General features: G+C 34.6%; 1 protein-coding gene across 1 annotated transcript; it reads right to left on the reverse strand.

Moving 5' to 3' along the window:
- Positions 1-13,973: 13,973 nt before the first annotated feature.
- On the reverse strand, positions 13,974-15,896 carry LOC121385111 (hepatic leukemia factor-like). Its single transcript, XM_041515648.1, has 2 exons — positions 15,878-15,896; positions 13,974-14,278 (listed from the first exon to the last, which is right to left on the reverse strand). Exons 1-2 carry the CDS (start codon positions 15,894-15,896, stop codon positions 13,974-13,976), a joined length of 324 nt encoding a protein of 107 aa, XP_041371582.1.
- Positions 15,897-16,113: the final 217 nt, after the last annotated feature.

The following is a 16,113-nucleotide window of genomic DNA, read 5'->3' on the forward strand; positions in this document are numbered from 1 at the left end:
ATGGAAATAGTTAAACATAAAATGACAATAAAATATTAGTTAGGGTTATTTAGTCCATTATTATTTTATGTAGAGAAATTGTCATGGCGGTCAATGCCATCACAGGTCGTGTTGACAATGCCTCCAGTCTTAAAATTAATCTCTATGATGTTTAAGTATGTGTGTGCCAAGTTTCATGCTTTTATTAAAAAAAAGTGCACGATTCATTCACATATCCTCTGGACTATTAGTGCCTTCTATAATTAAAAACCGGCCTCGGTGGCATCGTGGTTAGGCCATCGGTCTACAGGCTGGTAGGTACTGGGTTCGGATCCCAATCGAGGCATGGGATTTTTAATCCAGATACCGACTCCAAACCCTGAGTCAGTGCTCCGCAAGGCCCAATGGGTAGGTGTAAACCACTTGCACCGACCAATGATCCATAACTGGTTCAACAAAGGCCATGGTTTGTGCTATCCTGCCTGTGGGAAGCGCAAATAAAAGATCCCTTGCTGATAATCGGAAAGAGTAGCCCATGAAGTGGCGACAGCGGGTTTCCTCTCAAAATCTGTGTGGTCCTGAACCATATGTCTGACGCCATATAACCGTAAATAAATTGTGTTGAGTGCGTCGTTAAATAAAAATTTCTTTCTTTCTTTCTATAATTAAAAAGACGTGCCAATTTCCCTTCAACTTTTAACTAAGGGCTTAGTGTGACCACTTCGGGGAGTGTTCAGTAGTTACTTCTGGCATTGTTAAGAGGCACTTGTAACCACCTATTATACACCCCTATTACAGGCGGTCGTTAGTTAGTACCGTTAGTCAGACCAGCTTTATTAGCGGCAGAGGACGAGGATGCCAGGTGGGTGCACGGAAATACACAGAGACTGCACCCGTGGAGGAAGTTGAGACAGGTAGGCGATGGTGTGGACAGCTCAGAAGACAAAAGTCGGAGGAAACTGATACAAAGGGTCGAAAAGGATTTAAATCGTGGGGCAAATTGGGAAGTTTTTTATATTAAGATAATGAGAGAGAATGATAGGCAGATGATGATGATAGATGAGAAAGATGAATGAAAGTGTGAACCAGCTTTTGACGGGATTTGAACCCCAGTCGCCAGCTTGACTGTCCTACAGCTTATCCACAAAACCACGGAGCTCACTAGTCTGTAAGGTTTGAGGGGCAGAGAATGTGTTTCAGATTATTTGCTTGTATAATCTTAGAATGTGACAAACAAAAAATCGTCACTTTGTTTTAAAGGGACATTCCTGAGTTTGCTGCACTTTTTAAGATGTTATCGACTAACAGACTTTTTAACGATTGTAATGACATTTTTCTGCATAAAATATTGGTGGCTGTATATTAAACGTGTTTCTGATCGTTCTAATATTTGTACTGGGTTAAATTTCATTTTATTTCCTACAATATATTTTTCATACGTACGAAATTATATGAAGAAAAAATCCAATTTGGGCTTCTTACAAATATTAAGACGACCAGAAACAAATTGAATATACAGACACTGATATTCTAAACAAGAAAATATATTTAATATGCAAGTTTAATCGTAGAAATATTTTATTAGTCGGAAACATCTTACAATGCAGCAAACTCCGTAATCTCCCTTTAAAATGGGTGTATTTCCTTTAATCATAGAAATCGCATTGTAGTCATGTGGGTTGTACATGTAGGTACACACAAACAGAATGTCATGTAGTTGTTTAATGTTTCTGCATCAAATTGTTAGCATTACTTTCTTCCACAGCATTTAAAAATGAAATTACATTAACAGATCACAGAGTTAAAACCTTTCTGTGAGTGGCACAAATGATTAAAATCAAACCATACACCACTTATTATAATAAAATTAAATATCAATGAAAACAAAAACAATGTCCTTGTAAAGTTTCCTTTTATTGAAACATCAAAATCAAGCAACTGTATTTTGCTGCTTCATACAGCAACAGAGATGTTTGTAAAATAACTCGTTTATTATTAACACAAATCACCGGGATTACGTCTAAATCAGTCTGTAGACTCACGACTACAATTATGATTTGATTGGATACTTCATCGTGTAAAATTCGTATCATTGCAAGTGATTGGACAAGTAACAATTGCATCACAGAATTTGATTGGATAGTCTATATATGTACAAAATACGTTTTGTTGCACTGGTGACTGTGTGCCATGATGGCATTGGTGGTGAACAAAAAAAATAATTAAAAAATACAATACAATATAAAATACAATACAATATCTCAGTTTTGGGAACAGCGATACTTCTACATTACAATATAGATAATACTATACACGTTAAAAACCTTACGATCAGTCGCAATGAAACGTAATCATTACGATCAGTCGCAATGAAATGTAATCATTACGATCAGCGCAATGAAATGTAATCATTAAAATCCGTGTAGTTTTATTTTCAATGCAACCGCTAAATATAATTTGTATACAGCTAAACCCGTGAAACAGCCACAAACGTTAGTATAAATAATGGCTATTCAAAAAAGCATTTTAAAGATGTCCATTTGTATTTTAATAGCTATGATTATCAGATACCGGCATCGGTCGTGTGGTGGTTAAGCCATCGGGCATGAGACTGGTAGGTACAGGGTTCGCAACCCGGTACCGGCTCCCACCCAGAGCAAGTTTTATCACCTCAATGGGTATGTGTAACACCACTACACTCTATTCTCTCTCACTAATCACTAACAACTAAACCACTGTCCTGGACAGACACCCCAGATAGCTGAGGTATGTGCCCAGGACAGCGTGCTTGAACCTTAATTGGATATAAGCACTGAAATAAGTTGAAATTAAATTATTACAAGTGGCTGTTTAACAAAGTGACCAAATCAGCAGGGTTCACTGTACTTCCATAAAATGTGCAGACTTCTACATCACACATAACATGGCCTTACAATTTTAGTTATATATATATATTTCAGTATTTGTAATAAACTACTTTGAACGAATTTAAGACGAATTGTGTTAATTATATACAGAATGTCATGGAAATCGCAGTTACAAAGCATACACTAAAACACAACAATCACACGTCAATGTCCCTGAGTAAACTTGTACATAAACTTTCCTGAGAAAAGTAGGTGAGCACATATGATATGTTTATTAAAGGTGCATGTTCTGAAATTTAAAACCGGCCTCAGTGGTGTAGTGGTTAAGTCATCAGACATAAGGTGAATACTGTCAACAACAACAAAACGTTTCAGGTACATGTACTGTACAATAAGTATGCTTAGTGTGAAACTATGGATTAATCTGCCAGTGTTATTAATACACCTGGGCCCGGTAACATAAAGCACTCGTAACACTTACGTGAGACGTACACCATACATAATGTGTGGCGTACGTCTGACGTAAATGTTACGAGTGCTTTGTGTTACAGGGCCCTGGCCCCGTGCTTATAAACCTTAAAGTCTACACTTTAATAAAGTCCAGACTTCGTCATGACAACGCCATTCAAATAGCATTACGTTAAAGTCTGGACTTATAAGCACGGGCCCTGGGCCCAAATTTTCGAAGCTATCTTAGAACCATCATAGGGTGTGACATCACACGTCATATGACATCATAGCTTACGATGATTTGATGATTTAACGATATCGTAGGCTAAGATTGCTTCGAAAATATGTCATGACCCCTGTATAACACATCCAACAGGCATAATACTCGTACAATTACATGTGAAAAGGTTGAAAATATTAAAATGATGACATGCATTATTTCAATTACTTAAAACACGGTTTCAAGTCTTTTGGGGGGAAAAACCCACCTAAATTAAATTCCATTCATTGTTGTAAGGTCTTTAAATATTACCGGTAGTTGAAAATCAGTGCTGAATAATAGAACATGCACCTTTAATAAATGCTGTCAAGTAATCAGTTTTATCAAGGTATGGTTTCAATGAATGTAGCATGGACCAGTAGAGATACATCCACCATTCTACCTTAATAAAACCCATACTTTGCAACAGTGATTATTTATCCAGCAATTTCTAATCATAAAAAAAACCCCCACCTGTAAATGTTTAAAAGGAAGGAAATGTTTTATTTAATGACGCACTCAACACATCATAAATATTAACTCTTTATAACTACCCCCATCCTGACACTTGCACAACAGCAACATAAGGTGTTGTTTCTGGTAATTTCCCCATAGTTCCGACACCCAATAGCCGATATATTTTTCATGCTGAAATTTCATTAAACATCTATTCTATTCTGGCTATTTTCGTATCTGAGGTTTTTTGTTGCTGGCCCAAGTTGATGTTTTGCAAGGTAGTTATCAAGGAGAGGTCCTCCCTAAAACTAATAGTCACATATCCCGCTTGATGATGTTGTATTTTTCAAAAATATATATTCTGACATAGAAATCGTATTAAAACTGTACGGAGTAATTAACAGTGTTGTGCATTTTTGTAGTAAATCTATTGGATATGAAACCGAAAAGGTACACAGATGTGAAATTAAGGTTGGTGAGTTTAACGGAACTAAAATTGCAGGATAAATAACGTACACAATAAATATAGGATAACAAACATTTTTAAAATGTCATTCAAAACATTCTAAAGTACATTAAAAAATATCCAGTTAAAAGTAAAGATATTTGTGATAAAATTCCTGAGTACAACACAAAGGCAGCTTCACAGTATGAAAGATGCTTGGCTTAAAATTATCACAAATGAGTTGTACATTTTCTGAACACGTCTCTTCAGATTATGCATTAATGAATAAAATACATTATGTGTAACCTCCATATATGCTATATAATAGAGGCTAGTACAGTATATCAACTCTATTTCAATATGTCAAATATAATTCTGATTGCACTTTATAAATTTTTTTTAAAATAAAACCCATCCCTGAATGTTATCAGTTGATAAAATACAGAAAATGGCATCACCAATGAGGAAAGAAATTATAATTTTTATTATTTAAAACTATGTGAAACATTGTTTATAAATAATTATACAAATGTTTTACTTTTTTTAAATTATTTATGGATGCATAAGAAGTCAGAAATTAAAAAAAAAACCTGAATAATTCTTAGATGTCATTGTCGACAACGATGTGCAAATTTTTTTTTGAAGTCACAAAAACACAAAAAAGTCTATTATATTCTTTAAAACACATAATTGTTAATGTAAAATGACATGTTTGCTTAGAACAGTTGCTGAATACTGAATCAGGGAGTAAAATTTAATCTATCAACATTTTATAAAACTTGTTTTTCTACTTCTGAATCAAGTCATAATATTGCAAAGTATTTTTTAGACATTTTATATAGAATAAAAATCATTTCAGTAATACTGTTATAAATTTGCTTACAAACATGAATTGTGTAAATATAACACTGGCGTAGGAAGCAAGGGGGGCATGTTCCCCCCACTTTGTAGCAGCAGCGATGTTTTTTATACATTTATACACATACATGTATTTATGTGTGTGCCCCCCCCCCCCCCCCCACTTTGTGGCACCTTCCTACGCCTGTGTATAACATGGATAAATAAGCAATAATGATATTCCAAACTATCATCACAGTGAAAATATTATGAAATGTGAATATAACTGCTAAAGTTTTATATGACATAAGTCAAATGTTTTTTTGTCTTCTTTTGTAGATCTAAATATTTATGCCTACATATATAACAATACAATGTGTGGCTTGTGTGTGACAAAACAAAGTCTTAAATCCAACGATATATCCCTAACAAATAGTCCTACAATTACAAACAAAGACCTATTTTAGAAAGAATTGTACAAAACATTGTTTGGTTAAAAACAAAACTACCCTGGGCTTCGTATTTTGTTAAAAGACAATGTATAGCTTATAAATGGGTAAAAATGTTAAATAAATAATATATAATATTTATATATATATTATATATATATATATATATATATATATATCAAGGTTCCAAACAGATGGTCAGTATTATAAAGGTTCGTGTACGTCTAGGCCACAATAACACAAGAAAATAAAAACCATTAGTTATGGTAGGCCATTAAAGGTTGTAGGTAAATCATTCATAAATATTACATGATTGATGAGTTGTAAACTTTAAAATTAAAAACGATCACCTTTCCAAGTGCAACATTACAGGTTATTCCCATGGACTTTTCATACATAAGCAAAGTTTTATGATTTGAATGGTCCCCCTGCCACCAAGTAAAAGGAAATATTAAAAAGCTCTTCAAGTGTTGTTGGTTTTTTTTTTACCAATTTAATCAAACTAAAGCAGGGTTTCTAGAATTTTTATAAAATCCACTAGCCATGGGATCAGTGATTTAAAACATTTACTAGCCACATTTAAAAATTTGCTAACCCTACTTTAAGTTAATACAATTTTACTACTAGTAATAATCAGAACTTTATGTCACCTAAAGAGGGAGATAAAGCTTAAAAACACTAAGATTGGGGGCTGGGGGTGGAGGCAGAATATTCATATTGGAAAAATAAGACTTAAATTCAACTTTTCACAACTTTTTTCACTAGCCATTGGGCATGGCAATAGTAGTTATTTACTTGCCCAACATTGAATATCACTAGCCATGGGAGTGGGGCTACCGTAATCTGGCATGGCAATAGTAGTTATTTACTAGCCCAACATTGAATATCACTAGCCATGGGAGTGGGGCTACCGTAATCTGGCATGGCAATAGTAGTTATTTACTAGCCGTTGGGCTATATTGAATATCACTAACCATGGGAGTGGGGCCATCATAATCTACAAGCCCTGCTAAAGCAAAGTTTCCAAAAGATGTTCATCACTTGTTATGTTATTGATGTCTTGCACACAAAATAAAACTATACATGTGGCTAAATATCATCAATTTTTAAAATACATGTGCCTCAAATATAAAAATATTTTTTAAATTCGGTGCTGAATATTTGCCATTATCTAGGATTATATACCGACGTCCAAAAGAAATGTCAATAATTTGATAAATATTGCTGCTAATCCACCATACAAACACTTTACATGCATCATGATGTGCATTGTGACGTTTGGATGTTGAACGTTATGATACTTTCATATCCAGTGATGTGAGAGGGCTGGAACAAAAAAGCTTACTGCAGCCGGGGTCCAGGAGCCGCTTAAGGGCCCCTGAAGGAAAATTGTTGTTTGCAACCCCTGGAACTGCCATAAAATTGCATTCAATGCTAACAAATCTAAACTGGTTATAACTTATAATATAAGGCACATATCATAAACTTGAAACCGTGAAAACATGCAAATGAACCGTGTGTGTGGTCAACAGTATTGAACATCATGTTTTTGTTGGAGGTTTTTTTTTTAGATGAAATGGAAAAATGCATTCTATAATACAATTTCAAGCCTTGTGAAGATCTTTTGGATGTCAGTACTTATTTTTAGACGAAATGGGAAAGCGCATTTACGAGTTTCTACATAGCTCTCACATCCCTGCATATCCTATCATGCCATTTATTGGTTTTCTATAATACAATTTCAAGCCTTGTAATGTTTCTTTTGGACGTCAGTATTTACTTTCATGTATATCAAAAAATAAGATCAGCAGTTGCAAGTATTTTACAATTTGTGTTTATCAGACTTGTGTATTAAATACATCACAAAATCTGAATATCTTATGCATTTGTATAACATCAATTATGCAAGAACAAAACATCCATGCATTTGCATATAAAATTCACAACCATTATTAACTTCCAGAGAACATTTCTCAAAGAATAGCAAAGCAATGAAAAATACAGCTATTGTCCGAGTTTGTTGGACCCTGACGATTGACGCGCCACCTGTTTTATTATCTCCCCTGTTCTGAGCCAAGACGCTCATTGGTTAAGTCTACTACAACTCTATACAGACTGAGCCACCAACTAGTGCCAATAGCACCGTTGGCAACAATTTGCCCTTCAAGTTACAATGAAAAATTAGTCATTATATAGTTGTTTTTTTAAACAAGTAAATGTGAGGGCTCTCTAAACCTATTAAGATATGAATTATGCATATATACATTTAATATGAAATACATTTTTATCTTTTTATTGCTGAATAAAACAAACTAAAATATTTAAGAATTGATATAAAAAAGGACCACGACTTTTCTCATAATATAACTGTACAGTTTAGCAATCAATTTATGATGTGAGAAAAGTGACTGACTGGTCAACATTTCTTGTCTACCATTTCTTGCATCACCAAAAACAATGTTTAATACCTTAAAGGGACATTCCAGAGTTTGCTGTACTTTTTAAGATGTTATTGACTAACGATTGTAATCACATATCAAATATATTTTCCTGCATACAATATTAGTGGCTGTATCTTAAACATGTTTCTGATTATTCTAATATTTGTACTAGGTTAAATTTCATTTTATTTCCTAAAATATTGTTTTTTCTTATGTACGAAATTATTTCAAGACAAAATCCAGTTTGGGCTTCTTATAAATATTAAGACTATCAGAAACACATTGAATATACAGACACTGGTAATCTTAACAAGAAAATATATTTAATATGTAAGTTTAATCGTAGAAATATTTTATTAGTTGGAAACATCTTACAATGCAGCAAACTCGGGAATGTCGCTTTAAGTTAGTTGACAATATGAGAAAGAGGTTATTTAACCTAAATGTACAACATGGCAACACATGTCACAATATCACCCATTCTGTCAGGGTTTGTTTCCACAGTATATATCATACTCCAGTTTCCAAGTGTACCAAATGGACTACCTTTTTCAACACACTACTAAAATAATATCAAATATGTATTCATACCAAATACAAGCTAAAAACAAAACATAAAAAACAAACAACCAAACAAACAGATTCATTCACCTTTGAGAAAATATACAGTTAAATAATATATATATATATATGTATTTATATAGAAAATTTGCTTTTCTCTATGCTTTCTAAAATGCAAAACTCGTTACACTAAAGAAATGAAAAAACACAAAACAGCTCACTTCAAAACTAAACAAGTTTTGTTTTTAAAAAGGTCATTTTATAAACAAATAAACTTTTCTAAGAACAGAAGAAAACTGTCACAAACTACAAAATCTAGAGAATTAATGTAGAAATATTTTGTAGTTTTGATGACAGGGGATATATTAATAATTTCCTATATAACTGCTACAAATGTAAAAATATTAACAAGTGTTTCATCATCAATTAGTTTATATTTGGCTTTGTTTTTAATGTTGAATTACATTACTCAAGATCGTGCTTAAATTATGTTTTTGGCAAACTGCATTTCGCAACATGATATATAGGTGCTCAAAATATTTTGGTACACAAAACAGAAAATGAACTAAGATCAGCAACATTAAATAATTTTCTAAAATATTCCTATAATGTAGATACCAATATCACTAAATAATTTCTAAGATATACCCTAATGCACCAACTACTAAACACGATGTCTCTCTTTTTCAAATACATTATTTATTTCATGATAGCCTTTATTTTAGTTACAATTGTGTGAATTAATTTAATTTACGTTAAGGCATCTATCCCGAGTTTGTAATAGACTGGATAACAGAACATTTTAAATTCTGAGATACAAGGCATGTATCATTAAATAAATTCAGGATTCCCGTTTACCCAATTATTGAGATTTTTTTTTTTTTAATTAATATATATAAAACTATAGGTAAAAATCAATACACAGATACTATAAATATTAGAATAACCAGAAATGTATTAAGGAAGGAAATGTTTTATTTAACAACGCACTCAACACATTTTATTTACGGTTATATGGCGTCCAACATATGGTTACGGACCACACAGATATTGAGAGAGGAAACCTGCTGTTGCCACTTCATGGGCTACTCTTTCCGATTAGCAGCAAGGGATCTTTTATATGCACCATCCCACAGACAGGATAGTACATACCACGGCCTTTGTTACACAAGTTGTGAAGCACTGGCTGGAACGAGAAATAGCCCAATGGGTCCACCGACGGGGATCGATCCTAAACCGACCGCGCATCAAGCGAACGCTTTACCACTGGGCTACGTCCCACCCACAGAAATGCATTAAATGCACAGTTATTGATATTTTAAGCAAGAAAATGGCAGTATAATGTAATTTTAATAATAATAAAAAAAACTATGTTGGAAGGGAACCCCCCCAAAAGACCAAACATTTCACCGGATCCAAACTCGGGACAGAATTTTTAAAAATCTATTTGATATTAATTGATACAGAAATGTCTGACAGTTGTTAATATTTTTACAAATTCAAAGAAGAGGTGTTATTAATATTCTCCCCTGTGGCTTTGACAACAAACAGTGTGTCTAAAACACAGAGCACTAACTAATTCATATTGTAGACACTAAAGAGTTTTGCAAAACAACAAAACAACCATCACATAAAATGACCTATTGTCCGAACCAAATTGTTAACAACTACAAAAAATTACTCTCCTACCTTTAATTGCCGTTAGATTTCCTCCAAAGTTTGTCCAGTCACAAATTGCAAAAAAAACCACTACAAATATACAGATTCCACACACGAGACTGCAACGATGTCGCCGATATTGTCTTTGCTGAGATTGCATAGGGAAAAATACATGCAGTTTTCTGCTGTCTGCCATGTTGCTTGTTTATGGAATACTCTTCAAGAGGGGTGAAAGCCTCCAAAGTATGTGACACAATTACTATGAAATCGATGATCTCTAGTGGTATCATTAAAATAATAATAATAGTAATAATAATAAATAAAAAATAAAAAATATGACGTCATCACGTTTGCTTTTATATCATAACATGTTATGACGTTGTTAGATTAAGTCCTATCCTTTCACCCCTCTTGAAGAATATTCCATAAAAAGTCAAAATGGCAGCCGATACAAAATTACATGCTTTTTTCCCTATGCGCTCTCACCGAAGTCGATATAGGTGACATGGTTATCATCTGGTATACTGAATCTGTGTCATTGTAATGGTTTTTTCAAGATTTGTGTCTGGACAAATTTTGGAGGATATCTAACGGCAATTAAAGGTAGAAGAGTAAATTTTCGTAGTTGTTAACAATTTAGTTCGGACAATAGTCAAATTCCTTTTAAAAACAAAACAGCACTTGTCAAGTACTGCCATTCACGCAAACATGTCAAATACTCATCACATCGTGTCCAGTTACCAGCTGTGTATTAATTTACCAGCTGTCTATTGATGTACCAGCCATCTATTAATTTACCAGCTGTCTTTTGATTTACCAGCTTTCTATTGATTTACCAGTTGTCTATTGATTTAGCAGATGTCTATTGATTTACCAGCCGTCTATTGATTTACCACTTATCTGTCTCTCACATTTAGTTGTCAATCATATCGGCTTATAAAGTTAACTGTCTATTGTATAAATTTTCCAATTTGTTGCAAATCATATCAATTTGCAATTTGACTGTCAATCACATCAGTTTTTCCATCTAGGTGTCAATCAAATCAATGTACCAGTTTACTGTTAATCAAATCAGTTTTCTAATTACAGGTGTAATCAACAGTTGGCAATGTCCATCCAACGCCTGGCCTACAATATCACTTAACTTATGAAAAGGGCAGTTTAATTGCTAAGTATGTGTTGCCTACACTAGAAACCTACGTTCGAGTTAATGATTGACTGGCATTAGTCAACTACTGACATACATTTTTCAACTTATCACACACAACTGGTAAACTTGTGATAGCTGACCATAGCCAACTAGCTGAAGAAAGTGAGGTAACAGTTACCTCCCCTGCATGAGGTGAACCATGGGCAACCGGTCATCACAAACTGACATTCACATGGGAGACTAAAGACAAATTGATAGTTCAACATGTGTTTGTATGTCGTCATAAACTGACATTATTCACATGGGAGACTATAGACAAATTGATAGTTCAACATGCGTTTGTATCACAGTTTTATGTAGCCCGAGTACTCTGCCGTTCGAGAGCTAGACGGACATTTGAACAGTTATGATCGCTCTCTCAGCTAGAGATAACTCTATAGCGAAAACACAGAATGGTTGCCTACCACTGGGCAGGCAACGATTCGTGCTCTAATACAACAATAACCCTGTTTGACGCTAAATACCACTACATTGATCATTTTCGTGTTTGCTGATAACAAATATTTCACATATTAAGCACTGATACACACACTATAGGAAAAAACACAATTATTAATAAAACACAACAATTGATGTTTTGGTTAAATATGTAGGTTGTGACAGCTTTCTTCCTGTAGTATATGTATCAGTGATTAATATGTCAAATATGTGTTATCAGCCAACTCACAAATGATAAATGCAAATGTCCATCTAGCTCTTGAATGGCAGAGTACCCAGATTATGTTTGACATACATATGCAATTCAAACATGCAATACATGCAAATTGTATCAAGACATAACAGACCCATATTAAAAATAAATTCAGCTACTGGCTAACATTCTGTTACCTAGTTACAAAATGCTTACTGGAAACAGGAAATGCTCATTGTAAACAATATATGTCAATTAAACACATGATATCAATTATGCTTAAAGGAATCATGTTACACTTAATCAAAACAATTTGCTCACTGGAAACTGTACACTGATTAGAAACATGATACGCTTACTGGAAAACATGATCTGCTTACTGGAAAACATGATATACTTACAAACATGCTTACTGAATGCGATATATCTGTCTGAAAACTCAACATGCTTTTTTTTGTCTAAATATATCACAAATTAATAAAAACATGCCAATTTTTTAAAAGTTGAATCTGAAAGACAAAACTGTTATCCATAATCAAGATCGTATCTCTGCACAATGCAGAGTCGAATGGGAGTTTGGCAAAAGTGGATGATTCCATGAATATCTATCTATTGCCTCATCTATAGGACAGCCACGCCCAATGATATACGTTACAGGACAATACATCCTTCCTGCACCCTCAGAGGACTGCCACTCCCAGAATACCAGAAACAATATGCAATGCAGAACATGAAATTGTGCACAAAATAGGCATGCTTTTTTAATGATGATAAAATGTTTACTTCGACAGATAACTTACATATATAGAAATTATGATAAGAGCTTGTGTGTCGTACTGATTTTACAAAACAAGTGTCAGGATTTTTTTTATTAACCGAGCCAGAGGGAGGGTAATACATGAATCCCGACACGAGTTTCGAAAAATCAGTACGATTCACAAACGAGTGTAATAATTTCTTTATTATCCACATTATCCAAAATATTATTTTTATGAATAACAAGATAGGACCTAGGACCATGTCGAAACATTTCAAAAGTAACTAAAAAAAGACGTTGAAATGTCGTTTTCCAAAATTATGTAATTGTTGTGAACAAAGTAAATCCGACATCCTAAGTCATTAACTAGTTATTCTCTCTCTCTCGATATATATATATATATATTTAATTTTAGCATAGAAATTGAGACTTTGCCGTGCCGCCCATGTTCTGACTCACAGAATGCCTGGATAAATGCCTGCTGTTCTAAGTGGTAGACGGTTTCCTCGACATGATTGTATGATATGACTGTAAAAAGACATGCCTCTCAATATGAGATCACAGACCAGCATTGTGCTGAACACACCTGCTTACAGACCAGAGCCCCGTTCCACAAAGCAATCTTAGACTTAAGATCACCGTAACTGCACAGCTAACATATGCACTTATGGTGATCTTGGCGCTAACACTGCTTTGTGGAACGGGGCCCAGAGCCCATGCTTGTAAAACCTCCAGACTCAATCTCTAATGACATTGTCACTCGCATGCAATTTGTATAGCGTTGCCAAGACGTTAAAATCTCAGACCCAGAGTCTAGACTAACGGTTTTAAAAGCACCAGGCCTGTACATACACTAGACACTGAAAGGGTTAATCCAACAACGATGGCAGAACTTGTTTTAACAATCTGCCCGACACACCAACACGTTCATGTATATAGATATGTTATTATGGTCCTCTCTCTCTCACACATTCAATGTTGCGACCTTTTCTGCAGCAGCAGCTGTCGGAGGGAATTGGCTTCTTCGCGTAACGTCGCCACCTGGGCACGTAAAATTGCGTTTTCTTTTTCCAGAAAGCTGGCCCTGATGGCGATCTCGTCCTCCCGTGCCTTCCTCGCATCTCTCGATTTCTTAGCAGCATTGTTGTTTCGTTTTCTTCGTTCGAAATACTTGTTGTCTTTCTGGTCGACGGGTATGGCTTTCTTCTCACTGCGGGGTCTTTTCTGCGTCTGCTGAATGGCTGACAACGCCCGTGCTAGCGCTGGAGATGATCCCACTGTAAGAAAAAAAAAAAAAAACAAGAAATTAATATTTAATAAAATAAGTTTGTTAATAAAAAAGACAGACAAAAATAAAAGAAAAAAAAAAACAAGAAAGACAAAGAAAGTAAGAAAGTTTGTTTTATTAGCACACTGATTAATCATCAGCTATTTAGTGTAGAACATTAAAGGGACATTCCTGAGTTTGCTGCATTGTAAGATGTTTCCGACTAACAAAATATTTCTACAATTAAACTTATATATTAAATACATTTTCTGGTTTAGAATATCAGTGTCTGTATATTCAATGTGTTTCTGGTCGTCTTAATATTTGTAAGAAGCCCAAACTGGATTTTGTCTTCAAATAATTTCGTACGTACGAAAAAATTGCGAACTGTACGATTCTGTATAATTTGTCCAATTATGTCAAATGGGATGGTGAAAAATATGGTAATTGTTAGTTTACTACCATTTGTGTATATAGAAATATGGTTTCAAAACAATTGTTTACATGAACACACACCACCCACCAATGCACCCACATACACATAGGTAGCAGTAACCCAAAATAATCCAAAATCAACTGGGTTACTCAGTTTTATTAAATGAACATTGGAGAGTGAAAACATGAAGACACCTACAAAAATAATTCAGTTAAAAGATTTGTTTTGTTTAACGACACCACCAGAGCACATGGATTTATTAACCATCAGATATTGGATGTCAAGCATTTGGTAATTTTGACAGAAAACCAGCTACATTTTCCCATTAGTAGCAAGGGATCTTTATATGCACTATCCCACAGATAGGACAGCACATACCACATCCTTTGCCACTGTTGTGGTACTCTGGCTAGAACAAGAAATAGCCCAATGGGCCCACCGACGGGAATCGATCCCAGACCGACCGCACATAAAGCGAGCACTTTATCACTGAGGTATGTCATGCCCTTTATTCAATTCAACTACATCATCATCATCAACCAGGCCTCGAAACGGCCTGTAGCCAGGTCGCCAAATGCCCTGTTTGAGAGACTTAAATATTAAAAAAAAAAATGTTATAGTTGCCCAAAATAATATTATCTTCTTTAGAGCTATAACATGAACAACTGTTAATATTTATATTCCACATTAAAATCTTGCTCGTGGTTCGCTTACCATAATTTGCCAACATGCATCAGGGCTAGCTCTGGGTGGTCAGAACATTTCGCCAAATTATCTCAAAAATGTAAAACCTATAGCTAAAATATCAATTATTACACAATTTATTTTCACAAATTAAAATAAAATTCGCCAATTGTGCTTAAAATTCGCAATTGGCGAATTTGATGAGTGGCAGAGCTAGCCTTGTTGCATTATTATTTTTGGCCCACCATATTTTTGGTGAGTTTCGAACCCTGATCAATGTTTGACAATTTTTCTTAAAAACAGTTCTTTAATTGTCCATTTCCCCACTCTCTGCTACCCAGCAAGTTAAACCCAAGGTCAACAAACATTTCTGCCCATCCCATTTGGAGGAAAACAAACATCAATGAACAAGTCAAACAGTGACCAGTGGTGTAGCAGTAGCATATAGCACCGCCAAACTGGCCTGGCCTGCTGCTAGGTCAGACCGACCTGGCTCTGAACTACTCATCTAGTTCTAAGAAAGATCACTTTTCAAACAGCCAACTGTTGGTTCAGTTTACAGGGGTTTGCAGCACAGGTCATCTGGGCAAGGCCCTGGAGAGTGAATTTACAAGAGCCATTAAAGGCAGGGTCACACAACCATTGTAATACAACCATTGTAATAACATTCATTGTAATAACATTCATTCATTCATTTGAACTTGGGGCCAGACGTAGTCCAGTGG

This window comes from Gigantopelta aegis, chromosome 11 (genome assembly GCF_016097555.1).
Source record: "Gigantopelta aegis isolate Gae_Host chromosome 11, Gae_host_genome, whole genome shotgun sequence".
Classification (NCBI taxonomy): domain Eukaryota; kingdom Metazoa; phylum Mollusca; class Gastropoda; order Neomphalida; family Peltospiridae; genus Gigantopelta; species Gigantopelta aegis.